Source organism: Amblyomma maculatum, chromosome 3, assembly GCF_055883805.1.
Source record: "Amblyomma maculatum isolate TAMU_Amacu chromosome 3, ASM5588380v1, whole genome shotgun sequence".
Lineage (NCBI taxonomy): Eukaryota > Metazoa > Arthropoda > Arachnida > Ixodida > Ixodidae > Amblyomma > Amblyomma maculatum.
This window is the reverse complement of record NC_139346.1, coordinates 201,094,509-201,122,400: the sequence shown is the minus strand read 5'-3', so window position 1 is coordinate 201,122,400 and position 27,892 is coordinate 201,094,509. Positions and strand designations below refer to the sequence as shown.

The window sequence follows — 27,892 nt, the reverse complement described above, 5'->3', positions numbered from 1 at the left end:
CATGCACAGCTCACACGAAACGGCCTCTCTATCTTCAGTTTTCAGCAACAATGAAGGGAAAAGATCAACTGCAGATTTAAACTCTGTGAAATGTTATCTATTGACAATATAGGAACCTCTATGTAGGAAGTTCCTCAATATCACGAAGTTTTCAATTTTCCAACACCGCCCCCATTGCAATGCGTATATATATATGAAAACTCCATGTAACGAACATATTGCAGCTGTTGGCCTTGCTGTAATAAAGTCATGCCACCAACTATCCTTTATCTGGTGCTGAATTTCTGGAAATTTAGCAGAACTGTGCAAGTTTCATATACAATGCGCGTGTTTCAGCGCCAATGGGGCATCTATGTGGCAAACGCAGCAGTCTCCACTGCTCGCTTTTGGAACTTGGCTGTACATTAGTTCAGGCTTAAAAGCAGCGAAAAGTAATGGGCAAAATAAAAAATAAGGCTAGGCGAGCAGAGTATGCCCACTGCCGATATGCAGTTGCTCGCAAGATTCCAGTACCAAAAGCTCTCATGCGTCAATAGTGGGAACAGCTAATGGCAGGCAGATTGCGATCGGGAACACGCTTGAAGACACAGGTGCCTCCTCGACCGGCAGCATCGCGAACGCACGCGCTCTCTCCTAACCTGGCCATGATTCCTTTGCCACCCCGCTCACCCACCCCTCTCGTAGTTGCTTTGTGTGAGCTGCGGCGGAGTTGGAGTCTGCTGCCATATTCACTGCATGCCCTCTGCATGGTCATGCAACTATTTCTAAGCTTCTCTAACATCTGGTAAAAGAGCCTTACTGTAAACACTTTCAAGGTAGTTTTCCCTACATTTAATTCTAATTTTGGTTTTCATTCTGCATTTTGCTTTATAGTCTTCTGAGGAAAACTCCATATAACATAAACCTGGATATAACACAATCACATCAAACACGTGTCTGGCCCATTGGGCAAATCCGTAAAATATACCTTATTTCCTTACGTATAACCTGCCCCTGGGTATCTCCGAACATTAAACCTCCCAATATATAAAAAATATCCTTTTTAACTTCCCTCAAAGGTGCACTGTAAAACCTTTTTAATTTGGTCCTTGCTAATTTGTTAATTCTGACTGCTGCTCTGAAGCTGATGCCCTGTGGCTGGCATCAGTTAATTCAGTCAGGCTCTTGAGTGGTGCCGTGTCGAGGATTGATATGCTGGAGAGACAATTGCCAATATATTCATCCCTGGGCTTTAACTGCATATTATATTGTTTTCTGTGCCTCGCTGCTGTGCACACAACGGTCGGCGGCACGTTGGCAATAGACAAGTAAACAGTCTCCAGTCACATAGCTTTATAGTTTCATGCTTAGCCGCCACCCCGCACAGTGGAAGCTATCGGCCACTCTGATCATCCTGCCACCGAGCCCATAACTGCCTGCCATTAAGAATGATAATTGCCTTGTCACCTTTTGTTGCACGCTTTCCTCGCTTCCATGCACATGGCATTTGTTTTTCCAGCTTGCCGAAACTGCGCACCCGTCATGTGCTGTTTGCTGTTTGTGCAGTGAAACCTCGTCACGTGTGACGCCACATGCGAAGAAGCTCTAGCTCTACCACACTGTACACTGATAGAAGCCGTGGAGACCTTTGCTATTGTGGAGCAGTTCTGTTTCTGACGGTCCCAGTAATGTGTACCAATGAAATTTTTTCACGGAACTGCATGAAACCGTAGTTCTCACAGCATCCGGCTGTGAAACAGCGCATTAGCAAAGCCTACTTTAGGCGTGGCCTGTGTGGCATTCTAGAATCAAACCCACTATAGATGTATATTTGGCTATGTCTTTTGTTGGCTCCTCGTTGCCTTGACACGTGGCGATTGGAGTGAGGATGGCATGCCCTGCATGGGAAGCTGTGCATTGCAGTGTAGCTGACCCTCCTTATGCACCTCCTCACTTCCCCTGAAAAATGTGCAGCTAACCTGCACCTCCATTTTTTTATTATTATTATTATTATTGTTGTTGATGTTGTTGTTTGTTTGTTTATTTTTTATTTTTTATTATTTTTTTTTTTTTTCCAATTTTAGGTGTGTAGGTTATATGCAAAATGTGCGGTACCCTGAAATCGGCCATGTAGCATCCAGGATTGTTAACAGCAGCGGCCTGCTGTATATGTCTGCTGCATACTCATTGTCAAGGCATCTGGAAGTGGCAACAAACACCCAGATGCTAGGGCAGGTTATGTAAAACATTTTCTGCAGTTAACTCGCAACAAAAGCTGTTATTAGTCTAGCTGTTAAGAGAACGATGCAGGTGCTCATGCTCAACTGTACTATCATGTGTTGTTTTGTCACCACACCCCTCCCATTTCCCTGAATTACAAGAAAGCAAACTGCATTCAATCTCATTGGCTCTCTAAATTGCTAGTATGCTTGAATTCAGCACAACATGAGTTGAAAAACTCCTGTAACTGTCATGACCATGCTAATGCATTGTGGCACAGAGCTTGCTTGTGTAGTTCTGGCAGTCACCTTCAAACTTCTTTTCGGTGCTTTTCTGCTGCTTGCAGGCATCATTTATATGGAACGGTTATAGCACGCTCAGCGCAGCCTGAAGTTGGCTGGTTGGGCTGGCGCAGTCCCCAGGACGAGGACCTAATCCAGGCCATAGCAGATGCTTGCAGTATCGATCCGGGTCCTGCCATCGGCAACGGACTGGAGAGTTTGCCTGACGACCAAAGGCTAGACTCTGATGCATCAGACCTTTCTCTGCTGAATGGCGGCTTGACAGCCAGTGAGTGTCCACTCTTCCAACTCTGTTCTGCTACTGTAAAGCAGGAGAGTACTTTAGGTACCTGGCTATGGAGACCATCTTTCTGGGATAAGCAAGCTGTAGAAATTATTGCAGCCGAGATTTTTTGTGCTGAGTAAAGAATCACAGAACATCATGCGGAAGGATCTCGCTGTAGTAAACTTGGTTTCAATAAAAAATTACAGATGGTAGAGTGAGGCTGTGGTCCCATTTTGCCTTTCATAAATGATCATAGATGACTGTGTATTTTTTTTGTTTTTTGTAAACATATTTTATCAAAAATGGTTATATAGTAGAAAGCATCTGGCTGTGGCAATATACTTCCCACAAAATGATGACATCATTTGCAGTCTATCTAGGATCACAGATTCAATCTTAAGGGGCAAATGATTACGGAAAGAGTTAAATGGTTCTCTTTGGATGACTTAGCCGCTGAGCTGATTCGGTGCTACAAACCAACATTGCAAAAACCGTGGTGCTATGATGCAAAATGCATAGTGTACACAGAAAAAGAAAGTTAAAGCTGGCTACGGATGCACAAAGAAGACAATGCAGACTGCTGAGATTTAAGACAGTAAAAATCTCTTGAGCTGCAGAGAAGAGAAGAAAAAGGCAGGTTTTCACGACACTAGGCAGCGCAAAGCAAAAGGCAGCGGTGGCACTGCTGCACAGGATTTTATCACGCTTTTCATAACTGTTGCCTCTTCAGTGACATTGATACTGTGGAAGGCAGTTCCATATTTACGCAAAGCTTTGGTTTTCACATGGAGCCACTGCATGATATTTCCAGCTACGTTGCATTCTTTCAAATGTGGTATAACTCCGAAAAACTTGTGCAATGTTGAAAATGTGATAACATAGAATGATTAGCACATAAAGAGGTAAGAGGAGGAAGGAAGGTATTTGAATGTTTTTTTTTTTTTTATGATGTTTTGGTAATGGCCAGTTAATTACTGGACAGCATCTCCGAAACCATGCTAACACCGAATACCGTATATACTTGTTGATGACTGGCAATACGAAAAAAAAAGTTGAGTCAACAAAACGTTTTTTGTGTACATAATTTTGGCCATCTTAATGTCACATTATGACCATGAACGTGTCGTTCTGCACGCCGGACTCGGCCTGGAACTATGGACACACGTCCCTTGATGATAACTCTGCTTGTGTGCGTGGCAGTCCTACCAGGAAGGACATGGTGTTGCAGTGTGCAAATTCCAAAATGGGGTGCAGGCATGTTGGGTACACCCCAGCATGCAAGGAAATGTGTGCAGTGTATTTCACAAGTTAGCCATAAAATATGTAACCTTGTTATTAGTTTATCATTGGACAATGATCTCCGGTTAAAAATAACATATAATTTATATCAGCAAGGCTTTTACAGCAGTGTGCATAGAAATGCAGCCCAGCAAAAGCCATCCCAATTTAACAGCCATGGTCCATACGTGTGGAGCGCTGCACCAAACCATTGGCCAAGCCGTCACGAGCACCGGCCCTTAGGAGGGCCTTTAGTTGGGATCACGTGATGCTTTCCAGTAAAGTAATACGGTGATTAAGCAATCGTTAGAAATTCGCTTCCCACGCTTCCTACTGAGGTACACATCACCACACGGCTGGTAGTTCGATGCTCTCTGTGGTCTTTCTGCTTTTCCTACAGCACCCACTCCATTCCTTCCTTGAAAACACCCCTGTGTGAGGTCACATGGTGTAGAGGGGTGATGAGGGCATACAATTGGAGACATGCATGTTGCTTCACTCTGGGTGGTTAATTCGCGCTGATTGCGCTGACACAAAAGAGTTGTTGTGACTGCGCTAATTCGTAATAGGAATGCGTGTTGTGTATTAGAAATGGACAAGTTATCGGGGCTGCACTGTGGTCAGAAAATTTTAACGCAAAAATTTTGGTCTCATGTAAGGGCTGCATTCTGTCAGAATCACGAAAAAAAAAAAAAAAAATGCTGCCCTTGCACAAGTATGTGCTGTAATATAGTGAGTGATAGGGTGGCTGTTAGGCCTGAAGGGAGCAGGAGGGTGGGAAGGCACGGGTCAGAGACTGTGCAAAATCCCCAACTCTTTGGTCACACTCAGAAACGAATCTAGCTCTGCTTTTGAAGTATCAAATGATCTGCCTGGTGGCTGAATACACGCCTCGTGCATCGTCCCCAGAATATGGTCAAGGTTTACTGATCTAGTAAAGATTTCTGCTGGTCTGAGTAGCTTTACTATAGAGGGGTCCTTCTGTGTTCAGTCAGGAGCCCTTCGGCACAGAAACTGGCACTTCCTTAGCTCAGCTTCACATCCTTTCCACGTCCACCCCTGCAGGCATGCACTTTGAACCACGTCCAGCCCCACAGCGAAAGATGCTCATCCTGGATGCCCGGTCGTACGCCGCGGCAGTGGCCAACCGGGCCAAGGGCGGTGGCTGCGAGTGCCCAGAGTACTACCCCAACTGCGAGGTGCAATTCATGGGCCTGGCCAACATCCACAGCATCCGCAAGAGTTTCCACGCAGTGCGCGCGCTCTGTTCTTCCACGGCCGACCCATCCAGGTGGGTCTCCCTTTCTTGCCCATTGCATTGGTATATTGATAATTCCACATTGTGACCAGCCCACATCACGCTTGATAAAACTTTTTGTCGCGTGATCTTTTCACGTGCACCCTTCCAGTGCATTCTAGATTGGTCTGGCACCACAAGGAGTGACAATGCATTTCTTGAATTCTCTTTTCTTTTTTTTTTCTCTTCCCAGTTGGATGTCGAACTTGGAGTCCAGTAAATGGCTGCACCACCTGTCTGGATTGCTGAAGGCCTCGCTTGTGGTGGCCAATGCAGTCGACTTGGAACGGCGACCCGTGCTAGTGCACTGCTCCGACGGTTGGGACCGCACGCCCCAGATCGTGGCCCTGGCAGAGCTCATGTTGGATCCCTACTATCGCACTGTTGAAGTGAGTTCATCGCAGGCACCAGCTTTTAATACAATAGCGTTAAAGGGACTGTGAAATGGCTGCGAAGGCCTTTAATAAACAATGTGCAGAACGGATGCTTTCGAGCATTCGCCCAAAGTGTAACTTCTTCTTAGAACGAAGTCAGCGAGTTACTAATAATTTTTTAAAAACAGTGTTTCTTGAAATCCATGGATTAGACGGCGCGTGGTGGTGAGATTTGAACTATTCTTTAGATCATATGTCCCAACTACGAAGAGTGACAGCCCACTAGGGGCCGCCATTCACTGCAGCCACAATGGTCACAACGTCACGGACACACTTCCGGTAGCTGAGAAAGTCGTCTGCTTGTGTGCTGCATGAACCCCTGCATCGGTAACCGAGAAAATGGCAGCATCTGTGGACTGAAGGTGTGCATCAGCACCTGAGTGTGAAAAGCACATGGGTTGGCCCGATTCGATGTCATGCACTTCTACTTTAGGTCATGTTTCATGAGCAACAATTAAAATAGGTGGCGTTAACCTTCAAGTATTAGCTGACAGCGCAGTGGCCGCATACTATAGTCCCATTCAGTCGTTGCAGCAGCAGTCGTTTGTGTGTCGTTAATTAAATGGAGGTACAGGTAAACCTCGATATAATGAAGTCGGTAAAATCTGCCGCTTACTTTGTTAAATTGAAATTTTGGAACTTCGAAATGTGCTACCTTGCACGCAGGGAACCCTCCAGAAAATTTCACAGACCATTCAAAGGGAAAGCCTTGAATTGTGGTGAAATTGGGCGTTGTGTGCATGATGGAAACGACGCGGACGTATATTTTTCGTTTCACCATCGTCAACGCCCACGAACGTCGAGTTCCTCGTCACGTCGCCGATGCGACACCATATTCAACCATCGCTGCAGCTGCATGGGAGCCAAAGGAGTGAAGGCAGGCAGCGGTGGGCTATGCTGGCTTTTTCGCCTTGCTTTCTCAAAGTCAGCAACAGTGAAAACAGTGCCCTCTATCACACCTGATGGCTGGGTTCTCCCCAGAAAATTTTGAGGTGGATATTTGAGGACCGGCGAGGAGGGGAGGCTTTGTACACAGCCCCGTTAAGTTTTGAGGATGCTTCACCGCACGGTCTGTAACCTGTGCGGTGAAGCACCCTCTCCCAACGCAACGGCTCCGCTGAACTTGGCGTACTCGAACGGTGGAAGTACATGGGTGTAAGAGTGAGAAATATGAGTAGAGGTTAGATCGGCTGACACTGTGCCAAAATGAAACTATACGGCCTGTGACACGCGCTACAGTGTCTCGAATGGCGTGACTGGTCACACCAGTCACAGAAGTAAAGTTCTCCCCGACTACAGGAACTTGAAGCCTAAGAGGTGGCTGCACTCCACTCAACCAAGGAAATTTCGCTACATTGAAAGTGCGATAAAATTTACCTCATTATACAGAGGCTAAAAATACATGTTTGTCTATGGTCACGAAGTTGTGAAATCCTAAATACTTCGTTATATTGTGGATTTCGTTGCGTTGAAGTTCGTTGCGGTGAAGTTCACTGTCACTTCTACCAGAAACTCTGTGTCAGCGATCCCCAATCAGGTTCATTTTTGGCTTAATTTTATCGCAGTACTGCTTTGCAAATAACTACGATGTTTGTAGATATAGCTAGCTTCCTCTGTCGTTTCACTGCAAAAATAGCTGGTCAACTCTGTCCATCAGAGCTTGCAGAGCAAAGGCAGGCTAAATGAAAAAGAAAGCAGCGAATATACTGTTAAAGTAATTGACCAGTCGATGCAGCATACCCAGAGAAAAGCAGGACTCAAAAATTCAGCTGATCATTTAGCACTTGTTTGTAGGGGGCACCTGGTGTGTGTACGCATTAATTGCTACCAGATGGCTGCAGCATCATCAATGTTTTTGCCTTTACACGAAGGCCAACGTTAACTTTATGCTTCAGGCTGCCAGAGAAAAAATCGGCAGGAGCTGAAAAAAAAAAAATGCCCTGCGAACATCGCCAATCCTCGGAGCGGCGTATGAGCAGCCGCAACTCATATCCCGGAAAGACTTTTGAAAATGGCCGCCAGGCGGCTTGCAGTGGCGCCCCTATAGTTGGTGCACGGGCGTATAATCCAAACTGCCTAATCTTGAAAAACCTTACTGTCAAACGTGGGCATTTATTGACAATTTCACTTCATAAAAATAGTGATTGGCATTTCTTGGCTCAGGTCATTTTCTGATGCTCACAGAATACAGTCTGCATTTGCACCTAAACACTAAAGGCAAGTGGCAGGCGGACGGGCAGACGCTACCCACAGGCGTGAAATATTGGATCTCGCAAGAAAGGCCAGCTTTTCTTTCTCGCATTATAAACCCTCCCCCCAAACTGATGTAAATGTTTCTTTAAAAAAAAAAAAAAAAAGTGGATTCATTATGAGGGTGAAGGCATATGGCACACTGGCCTTTTATACAAGTCATTTGCCAGATGTTACACGCTTTCTCAAAGTCTAGAAGTGTTTAGAGCAAAAGCTTCGTGACCAAAGCTGCAAAGCCTGCCAATTTCTAAAGCCTTTGACATTCGGAAAAAAAAAAAAAGAAATATGGCTATGATTGCGTTTCCATCCTGCTTCCTCCAGCGTAGACAGATAGCTTCACCAACCACTGCACAAGAGTAACCGCGCTATCGCCGGCAATCACCCATCCCATGTAACTGCCCTCTCTCACGTTGTACAGTTGCAGACAGAATAAAATGGACTATACTTCTGGGTTCAAGCGTTTCTGCCCAGTTATTTAATAGAAATAAATAAGTTTGCTGTCCTCATGTGCAAAGACAAAAGTAGATATATTACGAGCGTATGCGAAAAGCATGCGTTACGTTTTGCTAATTAACGCCTGAGGAGACTCTGACCGCCAAAGCGTGGTCTATATTCTTCTGTCTACGACTGTACATTGCATGTCATTGATTTCATCAACTTTTATTTGTGTACACTGGATTCAGAACGCACTGCTATCACAGATCAGTATCCTGTGGCTCTCAAATGGGCTTTCGCTCGATAAAACGTAGGTTGGTGGAGCCAAGCTACCTCTTAGTTTTTTTTCAACCCTTGGCATGCTGTGCTAATTCTGAGGTCCCTCTCCTTTCTTAGGGCTTCCGAATGCTGGTCGAAAAGGAGTGGCTTGAGTTTGGGCACAAGTTTGGCGATCGCTGCGGCAACAGTGCCACAGCGGAAGACCTTGGCGAGCGCTGCCCAGTGTTCCTGCAGTGGCTTGACTGCGTCCACCAGCTCCTGGCACAGTTTCCCTGTAGCTTCCAGTTCAACCAGCAGTACTTGGTGAGGGCTGGTCTCTCTCTCTTTCTACATCGCAGTACATCGCAGTACACATCTCAGTACACATCTCAGCTAAGCAAGCAGAGGCAGGGGCTTTCCGGCGACTCATTGCAATCTGCCCTTGCCTCTTAATCGTTCCAGTTTATATGTCTATGCGTGTACACACTTGTGCCTACAAGCATCACTGATAACGTTATCCAGTTGCATCAAGTAGAACAACAGTGGCTACTAATGCACAAAAATGTTTAAACAAGTGTTGTTCACGTAAAATACCCTTACGGTAACAATCACTTTTGAATACTATGGGGGATACGAGATCACAACCAGTTGAACACCGCCATGTCAATCACACATAGTGGAACACTGTGATATGGTGAATACGAATTCTTGAAATGTACAATGTGCAGGATTGCAGATGTTCCAAATACTTTCCCTTGCCACTACGGATGACAGGAGCGCAGGAACTGCAGCCATGCCCTTAAGTGCAGAGCGCTGCCAGCTTATTGCTGAAACTGCGACTGCCAGTACACGGTGCACATTGCACATGTGATTGGTTGCAAACTGCCTGCACATCGCTGATGTCGCAAATGCCAGTCATGCAGTACACACCACACACGCCTGTCACTGACACTTAAATTTGCAATCACCAGGTGCACACCGCAAGCACCGTGCAGTTTTCTGTGACAATGTCAACCCTGTCAGTCATAGACAGGTCTGCACTATGGGGGTTAATTCTTGCAAGAATGCGCCACGGGGGGGCTAGACGCTACGGTCGCCTTCTAGCCCCGACGTGCCAGCCCTAGCAGACAGAGCTGGGACCCCCAATCCGCGGTGCGAGAAGTCGCCACTGCGGCGGGTTCGGCCCAGAGGGGACAAACACGAGTTGCGCACTTGAACAAGCTTTAATTTGCTCGAGCAGTTGTACACGGCAAATCAACAACACACAAATACAACCGCCGTGTAGCGAGCGAATGCCGTGTACGGGGGTGAAATAAAACCGCCTAAGGGGGAAGCACGCACAAGGAGGTGAGAGGAAGAGTCTGCTCACCTGCACGGCTTCGCGCTCACATCCCGTCGCGGTAAGTGCGTACGGTGAGTGGGTGATTCTCGGTGACGGCGGTGGTCTCCTCGGCGGAAAACATGAACCGCGCACATGCGCGCTCAACCACCAAACAACCCCGAGCGAGTTGCTACAGTTGCGCTCCTCGACACTGAACGGGAGAGGAGGCCTCCAAGTTACGTCGTGAGGAAAGAGGGAAGCCCGCGGCAGCGTCGCCGCAGGAGACCGGGAGGCGGCGGGGGGTGGGCAGCGTGCCCTCTCCTCCGCCACCCTCTACCAGCGCACGTAATCACGCGTGTTAATTACATGCGGCCGTTTTAGTGGAGGCAGGGGATTGTTAATCCCCACAACATGAATGCATTTTGTGCGCTTCTGCAACTGTGAAGAAGCATTTGTGGCCTCATGGGCACTTGCTTAAACATGTCATTGTGGCTGTGTTTGTCAGCTACACCAGCACTCTGTGGCACGAGCTAAACCAACACAGTCTAGCCGAGTCAAGCAGATGGCTCCTGTCACAGTAAACTACAGTAAAACCTCGTTAATTTGGAAATTCAGATAAATCGACATGCTCACTCCCTTCGTTTAAAAATGTACATAGGTCTGTGGCAGCAAACTCTCATTAATTCGCTGCTAAATTGTGTTGAGCATCGGTTAATTCAGACTGGAGACTGGCCGAGGCTGCTGCGGAAATTAGTCTTCAGTGCACGCATCACTACGGCCATCATTTCCCATGGACCGGAAACGCCGGAAACCGCTATTTCAATAACATGTAGAAGAACATTGACACTAATATAAAAATTAAAGGTGGGTTTTAGGAGTGCACATCGCTACAGCCATCATCTATCCATCCATAACTGCATTCTGCTAACTTACAAAAGGTGGTGCTAGCTACTGCAGTTTCTCTAGTTTCTCGGGTGACAAGAGCTTGGAAGGTGGGATAGGGTGGTCGGAGCGAGGTGCTTTGTGCGGGTCTGTGTATGAAATGTGTAGTGCCCGGGGGCTCTGATAGTGCTACCGGTCCTACTACTGTCTGTCGCGATGGTGGTGCCGGCAAAACGTGCAAAGTACTCGGCTAAGGATCTAACGATGAAAGTGAAGAATCTTTCCTTAAAGCGCTGAAGGTTGGTTTGGTTTGGTTTGGTTTGGTTTTATGGGGTTTAACGTCCCAAAGCGACTCGGGCTATGAGAGACGCCGTAGTGGAGAACTCCGAAAATTTCGACCACTTGAGGTTCTTTACCGTGCACTGACAACGCACAGCACACGGGCACCTTGCGAAAAGCGGCCGCCGAGGCCGGGATTCGATCCACGTCCTTGGGAACAGTAGTCGAGCGCCGTAACCACTGCGCCACCCCGGCGGGGTTTAAAGCGCTGAAGGATGGTGCTTCCACAGAACAGGTGATGTGTCAATTCGACATCAAAAGAAGCACTCTGTCAACAGACATCAAGAATGAAGCACAGATAATGAAAGCTTTTGAAGGTGAGAAGTTCCACTCAAGTCGGAAGCGCTTGCGAACTGCAGCCCGCCAACCCCTGTAGGATGCATTGTTGTGGTGGATCGCTGCTGCACGTGATGCGAATGGCTGGCTTGCACATTTTAAGACAGGCATGGCTTTGTTTTAAAGCCGTGTGCAGTAAAAGGGGGGAAGCAGATGAAAACATGGGTAAAACTCTGGCAGAACATCCAGCTTTAAGAACACTTGGCAGCCTGCGATCCGAGCGTCGTTTTTAACGCAGACGAAACTGCGCTCTTCTGCAACGTTTCCAACCTGCAGGCGATCCGGCTCGTGTTTCTGCCTCTAACACTACCGCCGCGCTTCAACCTATGGATAAAGGCATTATCTAATATGTAAAAAAGTATCGTAAGCAAGCGCTGGAGCGTATGCTTCTTTGCATGGATCGGAAGCAGGCCTGCGTCATTACGCTTCTGAGTGCCATACATATTGTGGCTCACATGTGGGCACACACGCCAGCAGGAGTGGTCGCCAATTGTTTTAGGCACTGTGGATTTGTGCAGTCTGACGCAAAGCTTTGGAGCCTGCAGCGCCAGTAGCAGAGGAAGGCGACGCCGATAAGTCATTCATCGGCCTGCTCCCCACTGAAGTGAAACTCGCCAACTATACTTCCATCGATGACGGCGTTGTTGTCGCTGGCCAGTTAAGCGATGATGAGATAATCAGCAATATGCCCTCGGTGTGGCGGATGAGACATATGACGAAGAGGGCTCACTCTATGTGCACGGCCTGTGTGATGAGCCCCCGTTGTGTCGTACCACTAGAGAAGTCGCGGAGGCTCTCGCAAGGCTCTCGCAAGGCTCTCGCAACCCTGGAAGGGTTGTCCCATGTCCGCAAACTGGTCCTCACTGCCCAGCTTTCCGCGAAAAAGCAAGCGAGCACTACTGACTTCTTCGCGAAGTAAAGGTATGCAATAAAAAAAAACTTCACATGCAGTTTTTGTTGCTTTGGACCATTTGGATAATGTGGACGTTTTTTTAACTCCCTTGAGATCCGAATCAACGAGGTTTTACTGTATATAGGTATGTGTGAATATCAAATTTTTAGTTGGGTTGCCAATACAGATACAATGGATCCCAGATATATTGAAGCCAAATATGCTGAATTATTGCCTATATCAAAATGTCAACAAATCTTCTTAAAAAGCCCATACAAAGGCATAGCACTACTGAATGCATTTATTGAACTCCCGTAAAAGATATGTTTCGTAATGTTCAGCAACACTCTTGTGATCATTTTTTGCGCGCGAAGAAATATTGGGCACTGCCATGGATGGGTACTTACTGACCACCGTAGCCGCGTGTAGACACTGTAAAACTGCGTGACATGAGGCATGTAGAATGTGATTGGCAGTAGCCTTCGATGTGGCGACGCCATTCTCCACATGTCACTGCTGCCATGCGGTGAAGCCAGTGTTCAGTACAATGCTGGTCATGTAGTGAAGCTGGCCTAAATTGAACGCTACCAATGTCTCTCATCGGGCTTGTTTTACTCGCCTCTCTGCCGAATACAGTGCACAAACGAACTGTACCAAAATACTGATGAAAAGTTGTGCTTGTAGTGCACTGGTAATGCTATTAAGCCTTTTGAGCTAGGCAGTGGCCACTTGCTAAGCTTTGCATATTCATCATGGCACGGTGATGCACTTAATTCTCCGACACCCAAGCGAGCATTGACCGCTCTGTGGGGGATTTTGGTGAACTTCAGCAAGTTACATCACGGCTATGGATTTCATGAAAGATTTCATGAAGTTCAGGTCAGCAGGAGTAGAAGTTCCTTATTTTCGAGCCTGTGGAGGTTCAAATAGCTCTTTAAATAGTAAAAGTGTTAGCAAATATATTAGCAAATACGATTCGCAAACAAAATTCAGAATATTTGCGCATGAAACATGAAAGTGCAACGAGTATAGTTTGAAAACCCTGAACTCTCTGCCTTCAGAACGTCGATGAATGACTCATGTATTCTTTAGAGTCCTTGTAATGGTAATCTTTAAAATTTGTTTGGATACAGGCTAATGTGGTCAGGCACATACTTGTGTCCTTGTTCTCATTCTCTTCTTTCTTACATCTGCTTTGATACCTTGAGGCATTTGCTCATACCTTTCAGTGTTGTTTGCTTTGCGACAACAGGTGAAGCTGGCCCAGCACACATATTCGGGTCTGTTTGGAGACTTCCTGGGGAACAGTGCCATGGAGCGCCAGAAGGAATCAGTCGCCACAAGGACGTTCTCCGTGTGGACCTTCCTCAGGGCTAGGCCCGAGCAGTACTACAACTACCTGTACAGCCACACTGACCAGGTTAGCTCGCAGTTTTCTCCCTGTGCATTTATCCCAGTTTTTCTGCCGACGATGATGCAAACTGTTCGGAGCACTGTATAGCATTGAGCACAATAAATTAGTATTGTCGTTCTACATTTACAGTGAACTCTCATTACCACGAATGTCACATTATTGATTTTTTCAGACTTACGAAGAGTTCAAAAAATCCTGGCCATAAATACTTAGGCTTTCAGTGCAAAAATATTTCTCTGCTACAAATTTCAAGATATCAAACATTTTAGAATAACATACCTAATTCCTTTGCTTCTCTATGAAAACAAACCTCGTTTACTACAAACTTCCTCTAAATTAAAATTAGAAATCTTGGTTAACTGCCACTGCTTTAGCTATCATTATCGTCTGTTTCAAATTGAAAGTTGGGCCCCGTGTTTTCCAGCAAAGGTGGTTATTCTGGTAGTGTGAATGAAGCCTCGCTAAGCTTCCTTGGTTTCACGAAGGTACAGAGTTAGCTCTGTATGGCGCTAAGTGTGAACTTCTCCAGTGCTCTTGTTAACAAAAGCAGTGACAGTTTTCACTGAAGGAAAAAGTCGAAATTCTCCACGAAATGGATGCCGGCAAAAAGCAGGCGAACCTTTGCAAAGCGCGCAGCATTGTGCCTGCAGCCGTTGCAACCATTATGAAGCAGCGAGAAACCACCACCGAACTTGATCGGCTGTCCCATCTTGACCCCGCAATAAAGTGCTTGCAATTTGGCAATCATGAAAATGGGGATGAAGCTGTCCTCGCTTGGTTCAAAGAAGCCAGGTTTCAGAAAGAAGCAGAAAGGTTTCAGAACATTTCGGTGCCTGGCTTGATCCAAAGCAAGTTCCGACTGGCTTCTTCGCTTTCGACGAAGCTATGAAATTACTTTGCAAGTGGTTTCCGGCGAGAAAGCAGCTGCAGACAAAGAAGGCGCAATATCCTGGCATGACAACCGTTTTGAGAAGATGATTGCCTAGGCTTACGCAGGAGGACATTATTGCTAAGAGCATATTGATGACAGTGATGACATACTGGATGGTTACCTAGTTCCACTAGGTAACCAAGAAAATGTCCCGAGGTCCGAGCAAACGCCCATGAAAGGCTATGACTTCGGGCGGCGCTACAAATTACTCAGGAAAAACTTTTTTGCTAGAACTGTTATGACGCGTTTCAATGATTGAGTGGCAGTAAACGGTTCCTGCCCCAGTCGCCCTTGGCATGATAAGGCGAACATAAGGCCCCATTGCTAGAGCTAATGTCAAAAGGTAAATGCAGCGTGATGTTATCGCTGCGCAGCATCTTGGGGCACTGCCAATAAATGCATTGTGGACCGTGACAGCACGGGGAAATGACTGAAGCCTTTTTTTTTTTAAATTTTCTTAGGCGAAAATCGGGAGTGGGTGGGTTCATTATGCAAGTGGATTCGTTAGGCGAGTAAAAGAGTAAATGCGGCACATTTACCGAAATGCTAATGGTTATTGTCATTTTTTTCAAGGCCATTCGATAATTGGAACTTTTTCCCGGGTCCCGCGAAGTTCGAATTAACTAGCTTTTACTGTAATAAGGTAGTCTTGCCATTTTTGCATGTTTTAGAAGGCCTGTGTTAAAGTCTGGCTGTGTTATACCTGACATGCAATGAGAATCTTTTTTTGTTCATTCCTTGAACAGGTTCTGAGGCCCCAATGTCAGGTGCGTGACCTCCGTTTCTGGAGCGAGGTGTACCTGCAGCCCTCAACGGGGCTGCTGTCTCAAGGCCCACCTTCCACACCACCTTCGGAAGCTCCAGAGCCAGCGGAGGAGACTCCACCCGAGCCAGCCAGCGGTAGTGATGTGTCGAACCTTGTCAAGACCAAGTCAGTGGACTCACTCTTCGCAGGCAGCCAGTCCGAACAGTCACCACCTGCTGAGAAACATCAGCGACGACTCAGCGACCCGAGTCTCAAGGGGCTGCAGTCATCAGAAATGCTAGGGCATGATGAGGCTACCACATCACCACCAACCTGTCGGCGCAGCTTGAGCAATGGAGCGTTAAATGTCAGTCATGAAGGAGACGCTGTGCCTGAGAATAACTCAAAGACTGCAGATGCTGGTGCCGAAAGTAACAACATGCAAGAGAATAATGACCAGCAGCAGAAGCAGCAGCATGCAACATCGTCTATTGAGGACTCGACCGACACACTTGTCAGTGAAGCTGGCGAGACACCAGCTTTGGCCGTGGCAGAAGAGGCAGCAGCAGAACCGGAGAGTGAGGACATCTTAGAGACCGCATCTGCGTTGCAGCGACAAGCGCACCTTCTCAGCAATACGGCCAGTACAAGCACGACAGACATCAGCAGTTCGGCCGTGTACCCATTCTCAGAATTGCCTGTGGAAGACGTAGCACCCAACAAGTGTCCATACTGGCTGACGCACAAAAATGGCGAGAACCTGCTGGCTGCAACCCGTAGTTCATTGGCCCGTGCTGCTGCCAATGGCCGAGGTTCCCAATATTCCACGCCTTTGCACTCAAGGTGGGTTGCAACTAGTTGCTGTCTTTCGTTGTTTTTTGTTTCTTTTCTGCGAAGGTGGTCACAAAGAGGGGAAATTTCAAGGTTAGTTGACTGCCTGTAAGAATTTTTTCTCTCTGCTTTCTTTATTGTCATTGCTACATCTCCTCAGGTGCTTTAATCTGCATGCTTTATTACGAGTGCGCGGGAGCACACTCACATGCACTTAGCAGTAGAGTTCTGTCATTGACATTGAATTAATTATTACAGTTATAGTGTGGTTTAACCACATCGGCCTGCAGCCTATTGTGGAATCTGTAGTATCAGTTGTAAGACCTTAATTACTTAGTGAATTAATTACCATCTGTCTACCATGCCAGGTGGCAAATTTGAAAGAAGTCCCTTCTCCACATTTAGAGGGTTACGGCGAGAGCGGCGCAGAGTGCAACTTGAAAGTGGTTGTCACGGGAAGAACCTAGAGGGTGACTGCCATGGAAGGAGGAAGTTATCAAGTTATGAAAGGAATGTGCAATATGAGGGTGGTCCCATATAGCAGAATGCAGGGCTGCATGGTTAAACGAAAGCCCTAATAGCTTTCCCCTATTCGTGCTGTAAACCGGTAAGCCTAGCTTGATTGATTATTTAGTTGCTGTATCCATTGAGTGAGTGCACAGTAGTGAGAAAGAGTTATTTATAAAAGAAGCCCCCTTTTATTGATTCCTGAAATTTCCCCTTGATAAGGCGGTAGTTATCTCACATGTATGCAAATAAAGCAGTTGCTTTCAGAATGGCACTAAAAATTGAATGGCACTACTTTCAAGCTCTTTCAACCACTGACTACAGGAAAAAAAAAGGTGTAAATGTGTGCGTTGCTTGGGCTGGGTCGAAAATCATTACAGAAATGACCCAGAGCAGGCAGTTTGGTTCCAGGTTGCAGGAGTTGACCGTGTCTCTGTTGCTACCCGTCATCTTTGTTTCCTGCAGAAGCTGTTGGTTTTGCATGCTGCCTACTCATGATAACCCCCCCTTCTTCCTTTTTTGAATGAATAGTGCCCTGTATGAATGTGTATGCCCTGAACGCCTGCATCAAGCTCTCATTGTGCTGATCCGAAACAGTGGGTGCTATGTGCAACCTATTTCTTCTCCGGAAGCCTGTTTTTCTAGCGTCATCGATTGATCTTTTCGTTGCGTAGACTGCCTTCCTCTCAACTGATATGATTTGTGAAAAATGCTCACATCTGGTTCATATTTGCATGCATAGAAATTTTGTTGGTTTTTGTGCGTCTAGTTGAAAGAGGACTGCAGTAACTTGTAGTGTTTCATTTTGACAGCATTCACTGAGGTCAAATAGTGCTCTTCCGTTTAATGATTGCCCTTATAGAAACCTTTCTTACCTGTTTTCTGCAGTAAAGCAACTCCAGTAGCAAATTGTAAACGTAACTCTCTGTGTTCTCCAAGAATGCACCATGTGGGGCCACACTTCATACTCGAGGTGTGGCCTAGCCGTTCAGTGGACACTCGCACACTGTGGATACAGCTGTCGCCACTTCTTTGCTCTGCATAATGACAGAGTTCTTTTTTTTTTTTTTTCTTTTTTTTTTACTTTCAATATTTTAAATAAAATTAAGAAAGTCTGCTTGTCTTCTAGTGGAGTGTATTCAGACAGTAACTTTATGACATGAAAAATTTTCATGTTTCATGTCATGAAGTTAGTTACAGGAAAGTAAATTTTTCTTCAGTCATTCGTTTTATGAATATGCAGTCACCTGCTATGTTTTGGAACAAGAGGAAGGAGAACAAAAACATGTTCGAATAGCGCAGCGGTTGAGAAAGAAAGCCTGCCTGGAATGCAAAATGTCTGAACGGCTTTAGTAAACAGTCCAAATATATCGGATGTCTGAAACTTCGGCTTCTAAAATACAATTTTGTAGCTTTGTTAAATTCAGCGGTTAAATATTTGAAATTTCGACATCATTGCTATGTACCACCCCCATCTCGCGTGCATTCAGAACGCCAAGCTCGGGCTTCCCGGCCACACCCTGCGACGACAGGCTTCTGCTAGACCCCGTGACATCACGAACAGTAGCCGCCCCTCTGCAGCAACAGTTTGACGTTGACGGGATGGCCTGCCCTGTGGATGCACTCCAGCAGAGGGTGCACCAGATGGTTCTAGACCACGAGGTGAGGATCCTGTACTGCTTTGCTTCAGTCATACACTTCTGAAACTTAGCTCACCAGATCTGTAAGCTAAGATTAGCGAGTGATTAAAAATAGGTACTGAGGCACTATGAGTAGTGGCAACATCATTCATGTTGTTGGCAGTTCATTGTTAAGTTTTTTATGTTTTGTTCACTTGAACAAATTGAAAAGATGAACTTTCTAGCATTTGCGTGTCCAGCGAAAGTCCCATTGCCAAATTGTAAAGTGTTCGAAAGGACATTGGAGAAAGTGTCAGGTCTGCTGGTCCGTAGTCAGCGGGCAACATTTTGTGTCCAGTACCTCACATGTAGCGTCTCTGCGTTCTGGTAGTGCTTTGCTTCTGATTTTTTTTTTTTTTTTTTTTTTTTTTTTTTTTTTTTATTGCAACAAACTAAACACCTAAAAGATGACTAGGAATGCTGCTTTGTTTCGGACTGCCTACAGTTACCAGTGATAGGCATGCTTGCTGTCTTCTGCTCTCAACATAGATTGGCCACAAATGTCACATTTAATGGTTGGTTGGTTGGTTTGTGGGGTTTAACGTCCCAAAGCAACTCAGGCTATGAGAGACGCCGTAGTGGAGGACTCTGGAAATTTCGACTACCTGGAGTTCTTTAACGTGCACTGACATCGCACAGCACACGGGCGCCTTGTTTTTCGCCTCCATCGAAAAGCGGCCGCCGAGGCCGGGATTCGATCCCGCGTCCTTGGGAACAGTAGTCGAGCACCGTAACCACTGCTCCACCCCGGCGGGGAAGTCACATTTAATGCTGTATTGATTGCTGTCATTAAATTCCATACACCATCGTAGTGTTTTGCCACTTTCACCACCAAAATAGCCCCGCGCGGTAGCTCAGTAGTTATGGCGCTCGAATGCTGAACCCAAGGACACTGGATCAAATCCTGGCCATGGTGGCCACTTGTTGCCCATCTGCTATGCGATGTCAGTGCACGTTATAGAATCCCAGGCGGTCGACACTTCTGAGCCTTTTGCTGCAGTGCCTTTCACAGCCTAACTCCTTTTGTGAACCCCATAATCCAAACTAATTAATATCACCAATATGGTGCATATACTCAAGCAATCAGCTCCCAAGTTTAATCTGAGAAGAGAAAAATGAACCATTATCTGTTGCATAATATTAATTATTTTTAAAAGGAAATTTATAGTTTTGGACCATCTGTAGTAGCGTTCACGCGGTTTTAAGGGGGTGTCAGTTGTTGCTGTATCATCAGCATGCTGCTGCAAACACTGTGCTTATGAGAGTGCTCACTGAGACTGCTCTAAGAACTTCGAAACCTCGATAGAGTTCTATGCTGCTGCTCTGACTCAATAGACTATATTGGCGAGATGGCCATATCGGCTGCCCATCTAGCAGCGTTTAGGCACTGAATTCATAAGACTGTTGTTTCAAAGCCTTCAAAATTCTGTTTGCCAGAGGTATAGGTTGAAAGCCTTCAAAATGCTGGCTGGCAGGGGTATAGCAATTTTCCCCTAAACCCGTGAAAAAATTGAAGTCACCATTATTCGCTTTTGTGTCCAGTAGCTTCTCAAAAAAAGTGGGAATTGCTTTCCTTTTTTATCATTCAAAGATGCCTCGAGCTGCATTTGCAGCCTCACTTTTTGTTGTACTCTCTCCATTTCTCAGTGTTGTCTTGTCTTAGGCCCAAAGCATTGGCCTGTATTATGTATTCAGATAAGTTGATAAACGAGTATTTGGCAACTCGCTTGACAAAATTTATGTAACTTCTGTAGGCAGGTGGCTGTTAGCGCATTAGCTGTCATTTACTATGTATCTATATTTTGCCCTTAGTTGCTGCATGCAGCATTTTATGTATTGAGTATTTCTTGTCGTTTGTTTCAGGCAAAAATAGAAAGTCTAGAAAATGAGCTTCGCAGGGCCAGGCTAGCGCTAGAGCGTTGCTCCTTTCTTCACGTCAATGGCAAGGAAGCCCTGGAGTCTCTAGAGGATGCTGTAAGTCATACGCATTCTCATAAAGTTTCTTTCTGGCATGGGTGATGCATGCGCAGTGAGCTGTGTCGTGCAGCTTCCGGCGTCTTCATCAATGAGCATGCATTGTGTTATTCTTGGCTGTGCTGTAAGGTGCTAAAAAATGTGCTCTTCCTGCCAAAACGTTGCATCACGCTGATACCATATGACGTGTTCACACGTGAATATGTATTTGCCCTTAAAGCCAAAGGCTGCATTCCCAGACGATCACATTCTGCAGTACTTCATCGTGATTCAAGCTGAGCAGTGCAATTCCTTACTGCAGTCAAAAGTGTTCACTTAGCTTACCATGTTTCTACTGGCTCGCTTTGAACTCGAAGTGTGCAGTGTATTCAGTCGCCTATTCCACGTTTTGGTCAGTGCTGAAAGTGGTCGATCTTTTGGAAAAAGTCTACCCGTGGACTGTTGCAGCCTACTGGGATTGTTGACAGGTGCCATTTCATAGACTTCTTTTACCAATCTGGTAAACATTCCAAGCATTAGATAAAACACACACCTGTGCAATCCTGAAAGTGATCGCTCAAAGAATGCGTGACCCCAGCTGCGTAACCTCGCTGACGCTGCCAACGTCTGCATGCTGCCACTGTGTGTGTGTGAGTGAGTGGGAGACTGACTCTGGTGTTGTGCACGTGTGGTGTGTGCCCTCACAGCAGCTTGGGTTGGACTGCAGCGGGGAGCCCCCGTGGGGCGGGTGCCAGGACGGTAGCAGCTCATCGGAGCTCAGCTGGGAGCAGGTGGACGAGCGCGATGCCCGTGCCACGCTGTGGGTGCCGGACCATGCGGCCTCACACTGCCGTGGCTGCAATGCCGAGTTCTGGATCGGACGGCGCAAGCACCATTGCAGGCAAGTGTTCTCCCACCTTTGTTTCTTTTGTTATTTCTGTGCATTTTAATCGCAGACAGGCTGCCTCCACTGAAATTAGGCTTTTATAATGCTTTCAGACACACTTTTACTATATTCTGCTATTTTTGTACGCATATTAGGCACCCCCTATCACAAGAATATTATCAGCAATTCAAAAGTTTAAGATTCACACATCGAGGACACTTTCTCGCTTACGGAATTGCAGCCCTATTGTTCGGGGAAAAAAACAAATGTGTTTAAGTAAATTGTCGTAAGAAGGTCTTCTGCTGCCATGATAGAAAAGAGGCACAAATGATTTTCACACTGAGAGCAAAGTTAAGTTATCCTTAGTGTCCTTTATAAAGAGCCCATCAGTGCTACCTTAACTTTTTTTTTTTTTCTCTCTCTCTCTCTCTGTGGCCTCCTTTCTACTCTCTGCAGTGCTAGCATGGTGGCAGATCACAAAGCCATGTATGTATCTCGAGGTATTTATCGTGCACTGCGCGGCTCATGCGCAGCCAACGTTTTGAAGAGTAACATGGGATAATGAGGTGGTGGAGACAGCCTGCTGCAATGAAACCTTCCACGACCCCACTGTGCCTGCAGGAATTGTGGCCACGTGTTCTGCAACCACTGCGCAAGTCAGCTGCATCCAGTGCCCCACGAGCAGTTGTACCAGCCGGTGCGCGTGTGCAGCTCGTGCTTCGAGTCGCTACGCAGCCGCCCCTGCCGCCCGTCTGCCCTGCTCCCTGCGAACGGCCACTCCGAGCGACTGCTGGCCAAGACACAGCTGGCCGCGGCTTCCACATAGAAGACAGACAACGAGAGAAGGGACCTGCGTGTGTGGTGTTCCGTCTCTCAGTGGACAGCTTAACTCCTCTCTCTCTTTCTGTTATTCTTTCAAGACGTGAGGTGGCTGGGAATAGACGAGCACAAGAGAGAGAAGACACTGCGCCTAGTTTTCTGTGTGATGGGAGTGGAAACGAAGGTGTCGACAAGTTTGTTGCTGTTGGCACTAGAGAAGGCTCTGGCAGGTGTCTCGAGCGCAGAGGCTCAGCTTGTGTCAAGCAGGAACAGTGTCCAAAGAAGTCCACTGTAAAAGCAAAAACGGCAAAAAGAATGCAAGGGCGTGTTGTGTAATGGTGCCCAAAGTTTGTACAGTGTGCACAACTGTTCGTGCTAGTCGCTCGTGAATGTCAAATGTGAAGCCACCTCTTGCAGGGGAGCTTTGAAACAAGTGCTCGCAGAAAGAAAAACGAGAAATTATGCGGAATGTGTGAATGCAGCCTTTCACATATTGTGATGTTTTGCAGAAGTGAAGGGATTATTTCTCGGGAAGAGTCATTCTGTAGTACTGTGCCAACTGTCAAGGCATTGTGCAGGCATTCACAAATGAAAGACTTGTCCTCATGCTAATGCCAAAGGGCATAGTTGAGTTAAGCATAACAAGAGTTGCTCATTCATTGCAGCAGCTTGCTTTGTATCAGGAGCAACAGGAGTGGATCAAAACTATTGGGTTACAATGATTGCTGTCCTTGTGTGCCAGCATTTCGCATCATTAAAGATAACTGTTGAACACAGAACCAACCCTTGGTGCCTAATGTTCGCACCCACGTTGAGTTGAAATAAAAGAAACTTGCCATGATGAACTTGTGGCTTCTTCGTTCCAGCTCCCATTGCATTGCGGACTGTGTTAGAAAAATGTGCCAAAAAGAGTAAGGACTTCTTGAAGTCTTTGCTTCTACAGTGCTTTGTTTTTCTAACACGGCCAGGTTGGCTTTATTCTTATAGAGTTTCTTTTTTGGCCCCTTGATTGTCTGTGGCAATTTCTCATCACCATGCGCATGCATGTGGTGGTAGACAGTGGAGAGTGTGTTGAGCAAATTAAAGAGGTTGATAGCAAGCAGAACCTCCTTTTGATGCAAACATTTGACAGAGCCCCACTGTCAATTTCGAATAAAGAGCATGACCTACAGGCTCTGGCAGCGAAAAGCTGTCGTGTTGGGTCACTTCTGCCAAGCTGATTCTGAATTGTACTGCCCATCTATAGTGTCTTCACAGCATCTGAGCAGGCCTTGTTAGGCTGCATTCTTGTTTTGGTCCGCAGAAGCCTTGCGTGGATATCAAGCATACTCATCTCAAAACTGTATTTAACACCAGATGGAAAACTGTTTGTCCACTGCCAGGAAGTTCATCTGCACCACATGAGGCATAAGAGACCAAAAAATGTTTTACTAATAGTTTAGTTATGGAGCTGAACCAGCACCCAGAATCGTGCTGCATACTTGAAACAGTGTTGGGCCTGTCAAAACATTGCCTCAGTCTTTTCACACTCTTTCTCTTCCACCACATACTGTGTGGTATCTAGAGCTTGAATGAGGCAAGACAGTAGCCTTTTCTTGACTGCCAAAAGTTTTCATGAGTGCAAGTTGTGATGAAGGCATCCTGCACAAAGATTGTTTATTGGATGTTGCACAACATCCTTGCTTTTTTTTGCTGCCTACAGTTGTCAGCAGGCACTGTGTGCAGTAACGTGACCCCATTTTGCACGCTGCCATTTGGAAGGCTGCAAGTCTGTACCGTTTCTAACATCTAGGTTCCCCACCTCATTGCTTCAATCTTTTTGCGCCTCTCCCCCCCCCCCCCCCCTGCCCCCTCAAAAAAAAAAAAATGCTTCATGATAAGAGCAGAAAAACCTCATGTGTGCAGATTGTGCTGGCTGATAAAACCCTGATCCTCATTTTCCCCACTTTACAGGTGGCTTATGAAATGCAGTCATTTAATAATTTGTTCATTCACCGTATTCACTGTGAAAAAGCTAATATTCAATGCCATCAAAGTTGTTACAAAGTCCTTTTTCATACTTCTGAAATTAACAGGAACATTAAAGCCTATTTACTTGTCTTAAGCTATCTATTGAAATGTGCAAACAAAAAGGAAACCTAAATCTGGTGATATGCCAGCATGCGAGACTTGTTAAAATAGGCACTATCTGCGAGCGTTTTCAACCAATATATCTACCCAACTCCTTTTTATCTCCACCAAGAATGATGCCTCCTAATAGGTTACAAGCAGCCTTGTTTCCTGCAGTCTCTGCACTTGTCTTCAACTGATATAAAAACTTCATAGTGACTCCTTTGGGCATGCCATGAGCCAATTATGTGCCTAGAAGAAAAAAAAATCTGCAAATAATGTAACAATACTTCGTTACATCTATAAAATTGTTATAAGATAAACCTTCCTACTGAAAGAACAATTTCTCAAGCTTCAAGGTGCGGTTATATGAACATTGGAAAAGACAATGCTGCCAAGCATGACCCCATTTTTTGTTGTCCGCTTCCTACACCAGCAGGGTTTATGCCGCACCTGCTGATCATGTGAACAGCAGTGAATTATCTGCACTCACTTCCACAACTTAAAAGATAGCCACAGTTTCCAAGTTGCCAGCCACTAATGTCTATATGCCCAATTTTTGTTTAATTTGCAAGCTGTTCTAATGCATGTAGCATTATTCAGTGTTTCCATGTTGTATGGACAACAGAATATTGAGACAACTTGGTTTGCATCACTTGCCACTCATTAATGCTAACACTAAAGCTATTAAAAGGTTAAGGTTACATATCAACAAAGAGCTGCTCTTCTTTCAAAACTGACAACATTACACTAGACTTTGCTGGAGCTTATGCCACAGTTTATTAAAATATACGAGGTGTGACACAAAAGAGACTGGTCCAATAAATTATTGTATTTACAGAATCTGTTCTCCAAGACATTATCACCTTCAAAGTACTCTCCTTCAGCATTCACACACTACTGCATTCGGTGCTGCCATTGCTGGTAGCAGTTCTGGAACGGGGTTTTTAGAAGGCCCTTCAGAGATTTTCCATTTTTGCTTGAACCTCTTCAACTGAGGTAAAATGGGTTTCCTTTAAGCAAGATTTAACTTTAAGAAATTAAGTGACATGGAGCCATATCAGGTGAATGAAGAGGATGCTCCATCACGGTGATGTTTTTGCTGGTCAGAAAGTGCTTGACAGATAGGGCCGTGTGAGCGGGTGCATTGTCCTGGTGCAAAAGCCATCCATCACTTCACAACTGTGACCTTTTTTTTTTCCCCAATTTTTTTTCACAATGTCTTTTTAGTGCTTCAATGTAGTAGTGTTGATTAATAGTCTGACCACTGGGAACCCACTCAATCATTACAATTCCACTTTTTTTGAAGCTACACACTCTCGTTTCTTTTGTGTCACACCTTATTTCGTGAAGCAGTTCCTGAATACCAGCAGAATGAAGCTAAAACAAAGACTGTCGTGCCGAGTGGCAACATTGCTAATAGCAAATCGAACCTTTAGTTGCCTCAGGCCTACTGGCGAGTGCATTCAATAGCTAAAGGCTGTGATCTACAGTTGAAATGGTTCTTCTCTTGAATGTAATGTGTATCAACTCTTTACCTTGTTTGCTATTTGTACACTGAGTTGTGGGGGATTGTTTGCTTGTAAACACAAATCCTCACCTGCGTGTTTTTTTTTGTGTGTACGAAATACCACATAGAGTTAACGTTTTTTGCAGTGTATTGCTACTATTCCCTTCTTGCTTTTTTTTATGTTCTGCATTTTTTCTGTTTTTGATGAGGCACTTGTGTTCATTGTGTTGTTCCTAGGGATTTTGTGGATGTTTCCTCTGTGTACAGGACGTGAAGGTTCTCTGGAGAGAATTGTGAATACATTTGCCCAGAAGTGTACATTTGACTGCGTTTTCAATGTAACAATTTAGAAAAGGGCAAGCACACAATAAAAAAGTTTTGAATCTGTTCGCACGTGATTGTTGCATTGTTTTCTCACAAATCCCAGCAGTACCTGGGTTCAAACCTGGACGTGGTGGTGTTTCTACGGAGGCAAAACACAAGGTGCCTGTTTGCTGTGCGGTGGCGTTACATGTAAAGTTCACCAGATGGTCCGAAGTAGCACCCCAAACTCACCAGGCAACAACAGACGATCCTGCCTCGAGCGCAGGCGGGATCGCTTGCGCATCCCGTACTGATGAACCGCATGTACCCTGCGGAACACGATATGCCCTGTCCTTTTTGCAAAATGAGAAAAATTAGAAGAGTTCAATGCTGCTGAACCGAATATTGAACGAAAGCAATAGCTGCGAGTGACCGAGCATTCTTCTAATTCTTCTTCTTCCCTGGCCCACACATAAAGCCCCGCTTTAACCAAGCCGTATGAATGTGCCTTAGTGGCCTAGAGGGGTAACGAAATGCCAAGGTCCTGGCAGCTGATTCTAACCTAAGCGTCCCATGTGAAATGAGAGACCCAAGTTGGCAGCTCCTGCCAGCCCACATATAAAGCCCCTTTTTAACCAAGCCGTATGAACGTGCCTTATTGGGTTCTCAGAGTAACGTGAATGCCGGGTCCTAGCAGGCTGATTCTGACATAACCGTCCCATGTGAGACGAAAGACCCAAGTTGGCAGCTCCTTTTAACTTGGTGGTCACCGCCTTGCCGCGCCGACGGCTCAAACTGCGAGCAGTATTGCTTTCGCAATAAAAAGGCACCCTGCCGCACGTTCTGGCAGAATGTACAAAACTCGAGACCCCCCCTCCTCGCCTACCCGCCAACACCCCCAATCCCCAACCCCTTGAGCGATGGGAGACCTTGTTATCCAGCCCCGCCCTATCCATCCAGCCCGCGCTGACGGACAGGGGCCAGGAGCTGCTGGGAACATATGGGTCCCGCAACTGGGGAACCACCCCGTCTGGTGCAAGCATGCACCACCGAATTATTTCGGGCCTAATAAATGTTGATTCCTCCTCCTCCCTCGTAACCAGAGTTGTTTCAGGATGCTGAAGCCCACAAACACACACATCGTCAACTGGAGCGTTTCCTTACCACCTGCCATGGTCGCAAAAAATAAGGGAAATCTCCCATTTTGCCCTAACGGAAAGCGCAAACATATCGAACTGGTAGTCTTCAATGTGATTGAACACCTGCAATACCATCGCCAAGATTAATAAAGCTACACAAATTTAAATAAAGTGACAGTGCCAGCATACCTGTGCTGCATTTAGTTGGAAAAGTTTTTTTTTTTTTTTTTTTTTTTTTTTAAGATTTACTATTAATGAAGAATTGCCAAGGTGATGCTGGGAAGACGCGCACATCTGAGATCACTTACAGATTGACAGTTGGCAAAAAATGAAGAAAAACACACAGTGGAAAGAGAATGGTGATCACGCATGTCGGCTCTAAGATGCTTAGTGGCTTGGTTAGGGTGGCCGATAACAGGAGTCTGAAGGTGATAGGAGCAATGCCAAAAACTATCTCTTATGAGGGCACTTACAGGGCCAATGATCAAAAAACTAAGGAGGATTTTTAATTTATCTTCATGAACAGAGTCATAAAATAATCGCCATTGAATGGTGAATGAATGGTGACGGCATATGCT

General features: G+C 45.8%; 1 protein-coding gene across 4 annotated transcripts in view; it reads left to right on the top strand.

Moving 5' to 3' along the window:
• LOC146197442 (phosphatidylinositol-3,5-bisphosphate 3-phosphatase MTMR3) overlaps nucleotides 1–22,402 on the top strand; it is a 34,844-nt gene extending 12,442 nt beyond the window's left edge. The window contains exons 6-15 of one of the 4 annotated variants that reach the window (XM_084599261.1): nucleotides 2,546–2,769; nucleotides 5,110–5,335; nucleotides 5,535–5,730; nucleotides 8,857–9,042; nucleotides 13,741–13,908; nucleotides 15,580–16,421; nucleotides 18,407–18,578; nucleotides 20,459–20,569; nucleotides 21,256–21,449; nucleotides 22,056–22,402. In XM_084599261.1, the coding sequence (XP_084455387.1) occupies nucleotides 2,546–2,769; nucleotides 5,110–5,335; nucleotides 5,535–5,730; nucleotides 8,857–9,042; nucleotides 13,741–13,908; nucleotides 15,580–16,421; nucleotides 18,407–18,578; nucleotides 20,459–20,569; nucleotides 21,256–21,449; nucleotides 22,056–22,260 (2,524 nt within the window). In that variant the 3' untranslated portion in view covers nucleotides 22,261–22,402. Of the gene's footprint in view, nucleotides 1–2,545; nucleotides 2,770–5,109; nucleotides 5,336–5,534; nucleotides 5,731–8,856; nucleotides 9,043–13,740; nucleotides 13,909–15,579; nucleotides 16,422–18,406; nucleotides 18,579–20,458; nucleotides 20,570–21,255; nucleotides 21,450–21,890 lie in introns of those variants that run through there. The other 3 variants (XM_084599263.1, XM_084599262.1, XM_084599264.1) reach the window with 3 other exon arrangements.
• Nucleotides 22,403–27,892: the final 5,490 nt, after the last annotated feature.